This window comes from Pinus tabuliformis, chromosome J (genome assembly GCF_031772625.1).
Source record: "Pinus tabuliformis cultivar Carrire ecotype Pingquan chromosome J, CPIR1, whole genome shotgun sequence".
Classification (NCBI taxonomy): domain Eukaryota; kingdom Viridiplantae; phylum Streptophyta; class Pinopsida; order Pinales; family Pinaceae; genus Pinus; species Pinus tabuliformis.
The window spans coordinates 393958896-393971253 of record NC_142295.1 but is presented as its reverse complement, the minus strand read 5'-3'; the positions used below and the strand labels follow the sequence as shown (position 1 = coordinate 393971253).

Below are 12358 nucleotides of genomic sequence, written 5' to 3'. Positions count from 1 at the left end.
ATTAATCAATACCTTCCAAAAAAATGAGCAAATAATCTACTTATTTCATTGATTCATTTATTTTTTCTTGTGAAGCGTAGGTAATGTAGCTATTCTCTTCATTTGAAAGCGTGAACATCTTATGCCATAATTGCAATGTACAACCTCCCCTTCATGCATATTATTATTTATATCCAATGCCCTGATCGTGTAGCATAATATGTGGATTATAGTTCACATGAATTTGAGATGGATACTTTATACATTATATTCAATTCCCTCTCCAATAAATGTAGGTAACCCATCTTGGACAAAATAAAGAGGTTTTAGTAAGGTTGGGCAGGCATCACGCACACCTATATGCAACTTTGAAAGGAATTACAGTTTGCATAGATGCCAAAGCTGAGCTTCCGATTACAAAGTGCTAAAGAGACAATAAATGAAGAATATATGGAGAAACATGGGCATGGCCACTGAGCTTCAATCCACCGGCACTTCAACCTCCATCTTCAATCCAGACATGCCAAGAATCTTGACAAAATCTTCAACTGTCAAACCACAATCTTTTGAATATCATGCTTCCTCCAAAACTTGACCCACAACTTGCTGCCACTGCTCTTCAGAAATAAAAGATCCTGTCAAATCCCGCAACACTTCGAGTATATCTTCGAGTGTCACCTTCCCACTGCCATATGAATCATAAACCTTGAAAATGAATTCAATATTTTGTTGAATACTTGCTCTAGAACTGAAGGATGATAAAAAAAAACTAAGAAATCATTGAATTTCAAACCATCCAACATTCTCAGCAATCTTTGAGAAAGTGGATTCTGATCTAGGTGGATGTTGGTTGCTACCCACCTATCCCATTTGGACCCCCACCATTTTTTCTCTTAGCATTTTCAGTTTCCTTAATTTTAGCACAACTTACTATTTTTAGCAGTTTTGCGGGTTCTGAACATCCAGAGCCGTTTTGAGGCCATAAATGACGTTTTTTGGGAAATCTAGGGGCAACATGGGTCCATGTACCAATGTTTCCCTTCCCAAAGTTGTAGTGCTTGGATATATCTTTCTAATGAGTTATTGTATGCATCAAGCGGAGATCGTATGCCAAAGTTATGACCTCGGGAAGTTGATGTACCAATTTACCCAAAAGGGGCCCATAGTTTGGCGTTTCATATTCTAGGGTTAGGTATTGGAATGTTAAGGGTTTTCCATTGTTTCCGAACAATAAGTAGGCCTTCGAGCCTCATTGTAACACAGTTCAGAGGCATGTAGCCACCACATCTCTTCTCAGAGATAAGCTACCATCGCCCTAGCTTATTTCTTTCCATTTCTGTTTGTAAGCATATTTTAGTATTTTACAATAATGAAATGAAGTATTATTTCTACTGCATCTGTGTATTTATGGTTATCTCATCTCTGTGTTTATGGTTATCTCTGTAATTCATTGTGTTCATGTTTAAATCTAGATCAGTGGTATCAGAGCAGTCTGCTTTTTCTCTGTTTTTCTTTGCATGTCCCCAACGAGGTTGGGATATAAGGAGTTAGGGCTTAAATTGGTTGAACCTTTGCAAGAATAGCCTTGCAAATCTCGATGGCCTCCTATGGTAGATGAGAAGAAAAAAAAGGGGGTAGGAAATCCTATCAAAATCTTGCTCGAAGAAGCCCTCGAGTGGCAAAGGAACGCGATGATGGATAGCTTTGCGTAGATCCTTCAGCTGCTACCTAGAGGCAATGCATTGGCTTCCAACAGCTACTTTGGAAATGCCACACTGTTTAAGGTACAAGTTAATTTTGAAATCCTCATATTTGGGGGTCAAATAGATGCAAATGCCATAGACAAATGGTTAAATCTGCTAGAGGGTTATTTTTTTGTTCATGAATTTTCGAGTCAGGAAAATATTATTTTCGCTCTTCTCAAAGCAGCCCCCCACGTCAAGGACTGGTGGGAAACCTACTGCAAGCAGAAGGATGAAAGTATAGGCTCACTATTTTCAGCCGCACCCACTTGGGATTCATTCCGGGATGTCATTAAGGAGCAGTACTACCCTGTCAAAAGATATGAGGACAAATACATCAAATGGACCACATTGCAATAGGGAAGGGACCAAGATGTGCCAAAGTTCACCAACATTTTTCATACCCTTCAAACACAGTAGGGTATAAGGGTCATAGCATGGAGCTAAATTATAAGGGTCATAGCATGGAGCTAAATTACACATTTTAGCGAAATGAGGGCACGTTTTGGTGAAAAATGTATGCTCAATCAAGCAATTTTTAAGCGCTCGATCGAGGATTAAACAAACCCTTAATTGAGACATTCTATAAATTGAGTTAATGACTTGATCGAGAGTTATGGCTCAATAGAGCTATATTTTTTTAAGATATATTTTACCATTAATAACATTTATAAATTTTGGTAAGGGGGATGACATGTTAGGATTTTTAATGGCTCAATTGAGCCTATGGCTCAATCAAGCCGCTAGTTAACCACATATGTGACTTGATTGAGGGTTACTTTAATGATTGTTCGAGTCCTTTTTATTTTTATTTTAAGCACTCGATTGAGCTCGTGAAGTCCTAAAAATTACTGTTTCAGCACCCCTTCTACAAATTCCTCTGCTACCCTAGCCAATTTAGGGCATAATTAGTCCTTAAGTAGCGGAGTTGATCATGTTGGATTCGTGAAATAATCCTCTATCCAATGGCATATGAATTTGACACTTTTGAATTCATATGATATTTTTCATCTAATTTCTTTTAAACATAACACTTGAAATTTTTTTGGTCAGTTTCAAAGGGGATGAATAAAAAATCAATAGCATAAAATATACGCAACAAAAAAATTTCAAAAAATACCACTGTCTTCACTGATGAGTCCTCTGCAAACAGGTACTCTTTGTTTTTCAATTTATTTTAAGAGTTGAAAAAAATCTTACGTGAACATATGTCTCCAAAATGCAATTGAAATATTACTTCACCAAATTTGAAAAATAATAAAAAATATAATTTTGCATAAAAAAAACGAAATTTTAATATGAAAAAATTAGTTCTTTTTGTGTATATCATGTTTACATATATATTTTTACAATTACACATTTTAGACTAAGTTATGCTAGGTGAACACACTCATACCTCTTAAGCTTTGTGAAAATTTGCAAGGACATATATTGCATTTAATGGAAAATTGAGAGATTATACGACACTAATTTGTTTTACAAAAAATATCATTAGGACAACAACATAATTCTCCACATATTTTTTTTGACTCGGAATCAAAATTCATAATGATTGTATGAATTTTGAGGGTTGCAATTCGATAAAAGAGGAAAAACTTGAAATTTCATCACCACATTTGGCCCAAAAGTGTAACCCATCTTCATGCTTTCACCCGTAATAAAATGCCAACAAAATTCTCAGGTAATTATCAAATAATATAAATCACCCTAATCTACAAACATATTGATTTCTCAACATGGTATTAGAGTTAGGGTGAAGGAAGGTCAACTTAAATATCACTCTTGTTGGAACATTTGAAGATAGTTTTACAATAATCATCAACTACATTGGATGACATCATTTTTAATAATTATGATTGAACAAATTCTTTTATCAAGGTAAATAGGAAGAATATCCAAAGACCATCATATTTGTAGCAGAAGAAGGCCACTGTAGCAACTATCTCTCTCTATATCATTGAATGCTTTTGGAAACATTGTCAAGTTCATCATCATAGAAACTAATACATTATTGTAGTAACCATCCTTGAAGACATCACTACAAGAATTCAACAACATATTTGAAGAATCTTGGAAGCATCATCAACATTATTGAAGTGCTTCTATATTAACCTACTCTTCTTTGACAAGTGAGTACTTTACTACATTATATGTCTCAATCCTATAGTCAAATGAGATTTGTTTGTAAGGAAGGAAACATGCTCGATGGAGCCTCTAATTTCAAGGCTTGGAAGAAAAGAATTGATTTGGTTCTCATAGAAAATGAAGTCATGGATTTTGTTCTTGGTAAAGTTACAGAACCACATAAAAACAATGCTCAAGTAGTGGAAAAATAAAATAAGAGAGAAGCCATGGCTCAAAGAATCCTCTTTGACTCTATCAAAGATGATCTCATCTCCTTTGTTCTATATTTGTCCACATTCGAAGATGTCTATGAAAAATTGGTGAGATTATATCCCGTCAATACTATTTGTTAGAAAATATCACCAAGAAATAAACTTTATAGAACAAGGATATCAAAATATGAAGATATGGCCTCATATCTTATCAAGGTCTCAAAATTGAAGGATCAATTTCAAGGAATTGTAAAAGCAATATCTAATTCGGAATTAATCACTTTTGTACTCAATTCCCTACCTCCAGATTGGAGTGGTTTTGTAAGTAGCAAATATGCAAGAAAATAAATTCCAATATTCAAAGAAATTTAGGCACAATGTGTTCTAGAAGAAGCAATGATAAAGTCCAAGAATGACACCAAACCTAATAGTGAAAATGCTCAAACTTTTGCTACTAGATCAAAGAAGAATTTTAGAAGATTTGGAAAATTTTGAACCTTGTCATAGGTACAATAACAACAACTACAATCAACCATGTGGAAATCGAGACATGTCTAAAGTGCAATGCTTTGGTTGCAATGGATTTGGAGATTATAAAAGAGATTGTCCCAAAGATCCTAAGAGCAAGAAGAACCCCAAAAAGAAAGAAGTGAATATTGCATTTCAAAAGATGAAGAAGCTAACAAATCAAAGATTGAAGACAACAAGGACCTCTATTATTAAAGGATTTGACTAATACTAGGTTTGCATACAATTTATTTGTATGGGAGTTAGAGTAGAAATTACAATTACATTTGTGTAGAAGAGTTTTGAGTATCATGAAGAAGCATATAGCTTTGGAAGAAGTAAATTACATATGAAGTTATAGAAGGGATATACTCCATTTCATATCTTCACAAAAGAGTTGAAATCAATCACCACATCATCCAATTAGCCAAAATAGAAGAGTTTGGGTCATAAAAAATTGTCTTCACATCATTATGCAGTCACAAGCATTCTACAGTCACCAAAGAAATTATTTTCATCATGAAAACATTGAACCAATCGTATAACAAGTAAGGACTGCAAGATTTACAATAGAAGCAAAAATATAATAGAATCAAGGTTGTTTTGCAACAATATAGAAGATTCAAAGTTTAACATTTGAATGGAAGAATTAAAAGAATTTATCATAAATATATTCTACTAGAAGTATACAAGTATGAAAATAGTCTAAAAGCAACATGGAAGCATGAAAGAAGGAACCTCATCATTTATGGACATCATCTTCAAAGAATGTTAATGTAGCAGTTCAAAAGTAGTCAACCGAACGAAAGCATGGGAGAAAGAAGTATGTTTGTCTTAAAAAATGTTCTTCATTAGACATCTAGAAAATGACTCATATCTTCAAAAGAATTGAAGGAAGAATTTAATGCATGAAATATAGTTGGACATGATATTAATAGAAAAGACACGATATGTCTTGGTCAAAGAGTTGAAAAGGAAATTCAAGATATTTCTAGATGGACATTTGACATATGGCAACAAACACACATCATTGGAAGAACTTTTTGATACTATCATTGATATTTATTCAAAATAATTTCTTGAATAATGTTAAGAAGGAAGTAATGTTGACTTCAGAAGGAGCTAGAAGCAGAAATTGACTTGAAGGATATTACAACTTGGAAATTGGAGCAACATCAACTATTTTGGAAACTCTGAGAATAAGGAATGACATCAATAATGTCTGGGATATGGTAAGGCTTTGCGATTTTTTTATATAGAAGGAGTATATACACTATAGGGGAAGAAAAGGAAGTGAATTGATAGAAGAAGTCATGAGACAATTTGTTGTTCACTTGATGATATATTGGATTTGGTATTGACAAATAATGATATCACCCACCTCATCTGGAAAGAGGAATGTTTTGTCAGGTATTATTGCTGATAAAGATACTACTGATGATTGGAAGATGTTATAATTTCTTGGAAGCTGTTATAATTGCTGATAAAGATGCCTACTACATTGGTCTTAGTGGAGGTTAATCGTCATCATCATCATCATCATGATCTTTTGAATTTAATGAATATTTTATTTATGTTTTAGAAAAGAGAGGTGTCAACAACACTTTGAGCACAAATGAAATCAAGTGGCGTCACACATCACCCTCATTATGGGCTTTAAAATACACCTCTCACACAACCATTAATTTGATTAAATTTTCAATGAAAAATATAACCATATATGAGTTGTATTTAGTTAAAGTTTCAATTGAAAATAAAATTTTAATTTTATCATCTTTCATATTTAAGGATAGAATATGCACACATACAACTAAAAAATACTTAATGTAGCCTTACATTGTAACTTTATTATTTTATTGCGATCTAAAAAGACTTTGCATAGCCTTACATTGCAATTCTATTGCATCATTATTATATCTACTGAGGTAGGTATATAGCGATCATTATGCCACTAACTATATATTAATTGTGTTAACTTATTTTTAATATTTTTCTTTTAGGCAAAGTTTTAGTGCAGCTAAACAGTGGAGGCTCGGATGATAATGCTTAACCAACGTTTTCCTTCTATTTGATTGGGCAACCAAATGAAACTCTTATTGCAACTTTTCTTTCCATTAATTGGAACAGTGCATTAATTTTACAACATATCCTAAGTTTTATTTTGAGCACCGTATTAACTTTACAACATATCCTAATTTTTTTTTGGCAGTGTATTAGCTTCCTTTACAACATTCATAAGTTTTATTTTGAGCGCCAGCTTCTAAATAAGATATACTAAGTTTCTATTTTTAGGGCAGTTGAACAATGTCGTGGAACATATTGTTGCCCTGTGAGCTATTTGTCACCCTTCCCACACAGTTGTTGTGAGGGTTTCCTACTAAAATCACAATGAGTCCTGCGAGTTATTGATTTCAAACTTCATACTTGGCTTTTCTCTATATCTTTGATTTTGGTCTCAGATCAATGAGCTCTTGTACTCTATCTTCATGTGTACACTCCCTTCTAGTACTTGATCCTTATGTGCACTCTCTTTTTTCATGACAATAGGCATAAGATTCTTTGATAGCAACAGGAGTAAGGAGTAAAGGAAGAGGATTCTTTAACAACAAGAGTAAGGAGTAGAGGCAGCACTTGCATCATAGTGCATCATATATTACTAGTTTAATTATTGATTATTACATTGTTGTTAGACTCTTTATGATTCCTTCTAATAGTGACATCTACAGCATGGTTTTGACCCGTCTCGACTCAATCACTTTTGTCAATTTGCAACAAAACCTTGTTATTAAACATAAAACCCTATAAAAAACAACTCAAATATTAGAACAATGAATTTGTAAAACCAAATTTGGCACTTTCCATTCTATAAAAGAAATGTGGCAAAAGAAATGTGGAAAAATAACTATGTACTTGGGGCAATTGCAAGTAAGAATAGGTGCCCAAGTGTCAATACCAATGGACTTTATAAGTCCTCACCTTCTTTCATCTAGGTTTTGTAAGTATGGCAATGGATTCATACTTTGTAAGTCCTTGTCCTCTTTCGTCTAGGTTTTGTAAATATGTAAATGGATTCATTACTTATCATTGTTGATGAAGTAAAGAAAAGCACATATGTAGCTTGAGACCGCTAAGTAAGGGGTAGGGGAAAATATCAATGAAGTATTTGGTTCTATAGAAAAAATGTGTCTATCCACATGTTCTACAAATTGATCAAGGTTTTTCCCACATACATTTGACACCTACAAATTCTGGTGATAAAGACAAAACTTGGGTGACCCCTGCATTTTAGCCTTTGAAAGTGGAGGAAATTCCAACATGAAGATATTAGAAACTATAACTTTCCATCCCATTCACCCTTTGTTTGTTTGATTCCACTTTTCATTTTCAGTTTGTTTGGCTTATATTGAGGTGTATTTCTTTATGCAAATCTACCACCCGAAGTGAGCATAGCTTTCATATATCAATTTGAGATCTATAAGTGATGGCTTGCGGATTCAACACTCCCCCACAAATTGGGTAAGAAATCCAACAAATAAAATTGATAAATTGTTCCTTACTATTCCCAGCAAATAAAATTGATAAATTGTTCCTTACTATTTATGATTGACTGGTAATATTTTCCATGCATACTTCATTTTCAACCTCTCAAACAAACCCCTAAAAATTCTAAATCACGTGGAGAAGGACTATACAATATTTGATCAATAATATATATATATATATACATATCATCTCTACATGCATTTCAGAGATCTTTTCAACACACCAAGGAATTCGAGAAAGCAACCAATGCACTAAACTCTTATTTTCAAGTATGGGGTAAAGTGTTCATATATTATCTTTCCTATGTTCAAATATTTAGTCGAAGTGAAGAGTGATTGAAATTCTCTTGTTATCTTATTCAGTTTTAGCTACCAATACATATATAAAGATGGATCAAAAATAAGCATGTGGATACATCTAGGAATAGGACCATATTTCTTATTGGTGGATAACACATTGAGTTTTTATATATTGAAAATAAATTTGATATGCTACTAATTAGAAAATTTGAGGCATATCTATGTATAATTTCGTTGCTTTGCCATATTATTAATTAGCAAATATGATGCATGTAGATGTCTTTTCTTATCGACATGCACAACAAATTGATGCACCATGACAACATATATTGTACTTTTGTATGCAAGATTAACACTCTCAGAGTAATTTCCATTGATCATGCATCATTATCATCAACACCAATAATTTTCATTGTTCATGCATTATTATAATCAACATAGTACATATTAGATTAGACATCCTTGGAAATTTTGTGCATGGATTGAATGTTATGGAAAAATAACACCAAGACACAAATTAAGATATAGGCTGCCCATAATTTTAGTGTGCTCTTTAAACTACTTCATTCACAAACTACTCCCATTCACAATTGAGAATGGGAGACATTTTTGAAGCGAGTCATAGTTGCATTACTAAAATAAAATTAATAAATAGTAGAAAAGTAGAATTATTATTTATAGAAAAATACATGGGAATTAATCAAAAGTACAAGTATTATTTATAGTAAATACAACATGCTTCTCATGTCCGAGAAAAATGTCATTTTGGAAAATTTAAAATCAAAAATATTATTTATAAAACATATAACATGCTTCTACACCATCAATATAGTGAGAAATGCCATTTTGGGAAATTTAAAATCAAAAATATTATTTATAAAAAATATAACATGTTTCCACACAATCAATATAGCTCAACATGTTGAAGAAGAATGCTATTTTGGACTAAAAAGAAAAAATGAATTTAATTTATAGAAAATACAACATACTTCCACATCATCGAATTTACAGTCAAGGATGTTGGAGAAAAATACTTCCACATCATCAATACAATCCAGTATATTGGAGAAAAATGTCATTTTGAGAAAAAAACCGAAATGTAACATATAAAAAATACAACATGTTTCTACACCAGCAAATTTACAGTCCAACATGTTGGAGAAAAATTCCATTTCTGGGAAAACTACAAGTCCAATTGGTTGCACAGAAACATATATAGTAGGTCTACCCGATCCAATTGTTTGCACAGAAGCAAATTTAGCAACTTCATTAAAACGTTGAGATGCCACCATACGCAATCGTTCAATTCCAGTCTTGTAGGCAGGTATACCGTCTGCCATTGAGCCTTGTTATTATAATGGGATCAAAGTTTTTTAGTTTAATTGGGATCTAAAGTTTTCTAGTTTAATTGTGTGGTTGTAAGTTTGACATTCATATTTTATGTTTTATATGGTTTAATATCATAGCTTTACATTGTAATTTTATTCAAGTAGGATCCTTTTTATCAGTTTAATTATGGGGTCAAGATCATACTGAGATGAAATATATTGCTAAACGAGGAAGCTCATAGGGCATACTTGACTTTTCAAAGCGATGATAAATCTTCAACAGAAAGAAGCTAAACTGTGGAAGATCCCTTTCATGTCCATGTTTTGAGTTTCTTTTCCATTGTTTTAAGTGGATGCTGCAGCTGTCATTCACAGCTCGGTGCTTGCTATTCTATTGTTTTTGGTCGGTGCGCTTGGCAAGTAACGAGACGACCCAAACTGTTCTCTTTTTTATACAGTGCAGGATTCTCCAAATCTTCTATGGCTAAGCTGAGTGAAATGTAATGTGTTTCTTTTTACATCCAAAACTCCATTCTGAAATCTATTACATTCCATTCTGAAATTTGTTATCATTTTCAAATCATGTAATATTTTATTTTTCTTGCTGATTTATCATTTCTAGCTCGTCTCAGAATTCATTCTCGTCTATGTGAATGAAGGCCGTTAAGGAAATGAGCCAGACGGGTTTGTCATTCTGATTTGATCATCGACAAGCAAGAAGAAAACATATGGACATTGAGAAACTGTATATATTTCTGGTGAAGCAAGAAGAAAAAATATGGAAATTGAGAAACTGCAGCAGATTTAAGGTTTACAACTCCTACTCCGGAGTACCAACAAAAAATTGAAAATTTTAATAATTAATAACAGCACAGAGTTCAGTCCAAAAATATAATTTGAGTTTCAAAACTGCAGCAGATTTAAGGTTTACAACTCCTACTCTAGAATACCAACAAAAAGTTGAAAATTTTAATAATTCATAACAGCACACAGTTCAGTCCAAGAATATACGATGAGTTTCAAACACTTTGAAAGCTTATTCTGGAATGCCATAAAACTTTTGAAATACTATCTGAAATCTATTACCAATGTCCATTCAATGATAACAGGATTGTGAAATTCCCTACCAAGCATCTATTAAGTTCGCTGTATTCACTGGTACTTCAAACCTCAAAAGTACAGGCACGGTGAATCTTATGTCCATTGTAAAGATAAGAGTTCTCTGATCTCTCAATGGCAGTCCACATCCCAGTCCTTTCCGTTTGTTGTCCTGCTGCACTTCTTATAGGCGGGGGCTCATACATATAACAAACCGGAACATCACTGTCAACATAACCGCGAACAAAAATCTTCTCACGCCACGCTACAGAACGCGAAATCCATCGAAGGGTTTTAGGAAGAGAACCCGGGGCCCTCCAAACGTTTTCATCGGAATCATATTCCATCACTCCCCGCTGCTTCTCAAACGAATACAACCGCCCGGAAGAAGAAACAACCAGACACTGCCGTGGGTCTCCCCCGGTATCCGACATATTCTCCAGCGTTGTCCATGCCCCTTTTTCTGGATCGTAAACTTCTGCACTCCACCCGATTAGATCACCCTCCTCATCACTCCACCCGATTATATCACCCTCCTCATCACTGTCACCGCTAAGATCACCCTCGTCATCACCCTCCTCATCACTGTCACCCCTAAGATCACCCACCTCATCAATGTCACCGCTAATAACGAAAAATTTGCCGTCCACGGCTCATGTCGGGAAGAAGCTTCCATTGGTCTTCAAACACATTGTAAACAGCTGCAGATCGCAACAGATTTTCATTTCCATCCTGTCCGCCGGCAACGTAAATGAGTCCTTGCGGCGAAACCGAGTAAGCACCGAATGCTGGACTCACCGGCATGTCGGCACCGCGGCTCCACTTACTCGACGCGAAATCGAAGATGAAAACGGTTTTGAGTCTCTCCTCTTGGGGTATGGGATTACATCCGCCTAACAAAACCAGCCTTTGTTTGACGCAAAGACAGTCACAAAAAAGAGGAATTCCGTTATGACAGCCCGGGAAGTGGGGAAGGGGAGGAAGTGTTTTCCGGGTGCCTCGCAGAGGGTCAAACACAGAAATCACCATTTGTAGATTAGGATGAGCGTCATCCAGAAATTCCGAGAGTTCCACCAAACAGATAAATTGCTCAGAAGTCCCATGCTTTTTCCTGTCTTCATAGAACTCAGGGTGCTTCATAGCAGTCTCCCAGGTTTTGCAAACTGCTCTGAGGTTTCCATGGGAATGGTAAGGAACTCTTAACAGACACTGTCGCTGTAATTGCCATGGAAGAACAGCAAAAGGCTCCATTTAAGAGATGTACTACCAGATAGTGAATATGAACTTGGGAGACTCTTTCAAATCAGATAAGCCGAAACCTAAGCTAACCTAAGTACAGAAGTAGACTTTTCCTGGTTGGATAGGCTAAGCACAATAACTTCCGTCGATACCAAAGCCAGAAGGAACATAACATACAATAAAGAAGCACAGAGCTGGAATGAAAGGGAGAAAGATCAGAATAAATAAGAATTCAGGTAATAACGGCGAAACCCTACTAGGTAAACCCTACCAACTTAGGGAAACCC

General features: G+C 34.6%; 1 protein-coding gene and 1 pseudogene across 1 annotated transcript; both read right to left on the bottom strand.

Moving 5' to 3' along the window:
• Positions 1 to 321: 321 nt before the first annotated feature.
• Positions 322 to 9746, bottom strand: LOC149227436 (calcineurin subunit B-like; annotated as a pseudogene).
• Positions 9747 to 10897: 1151 nt separating this feature from the next.
• On the bottom strand, positions 10898 to 12083 carry LOC149227435 (F-box/kelch-repeat protein At1g15670-like). Its single transcript, XM_089380505.1, has 2 exons — positions 11476 to 12083; positions 10898 to 11426 (listed from the first exon to the last, which is right to left on the bottom strand). Exons 1-2 carry the CDS (start codon positions 12081 to 12083, stop codon positions 10898 to 10900), a joined length of 1137 nt encoding a protein of 378 aa, XP_089236631.1.
• Between the last annotated feature and the right edge of the window lie 275 nt (positions 12084 to 12358).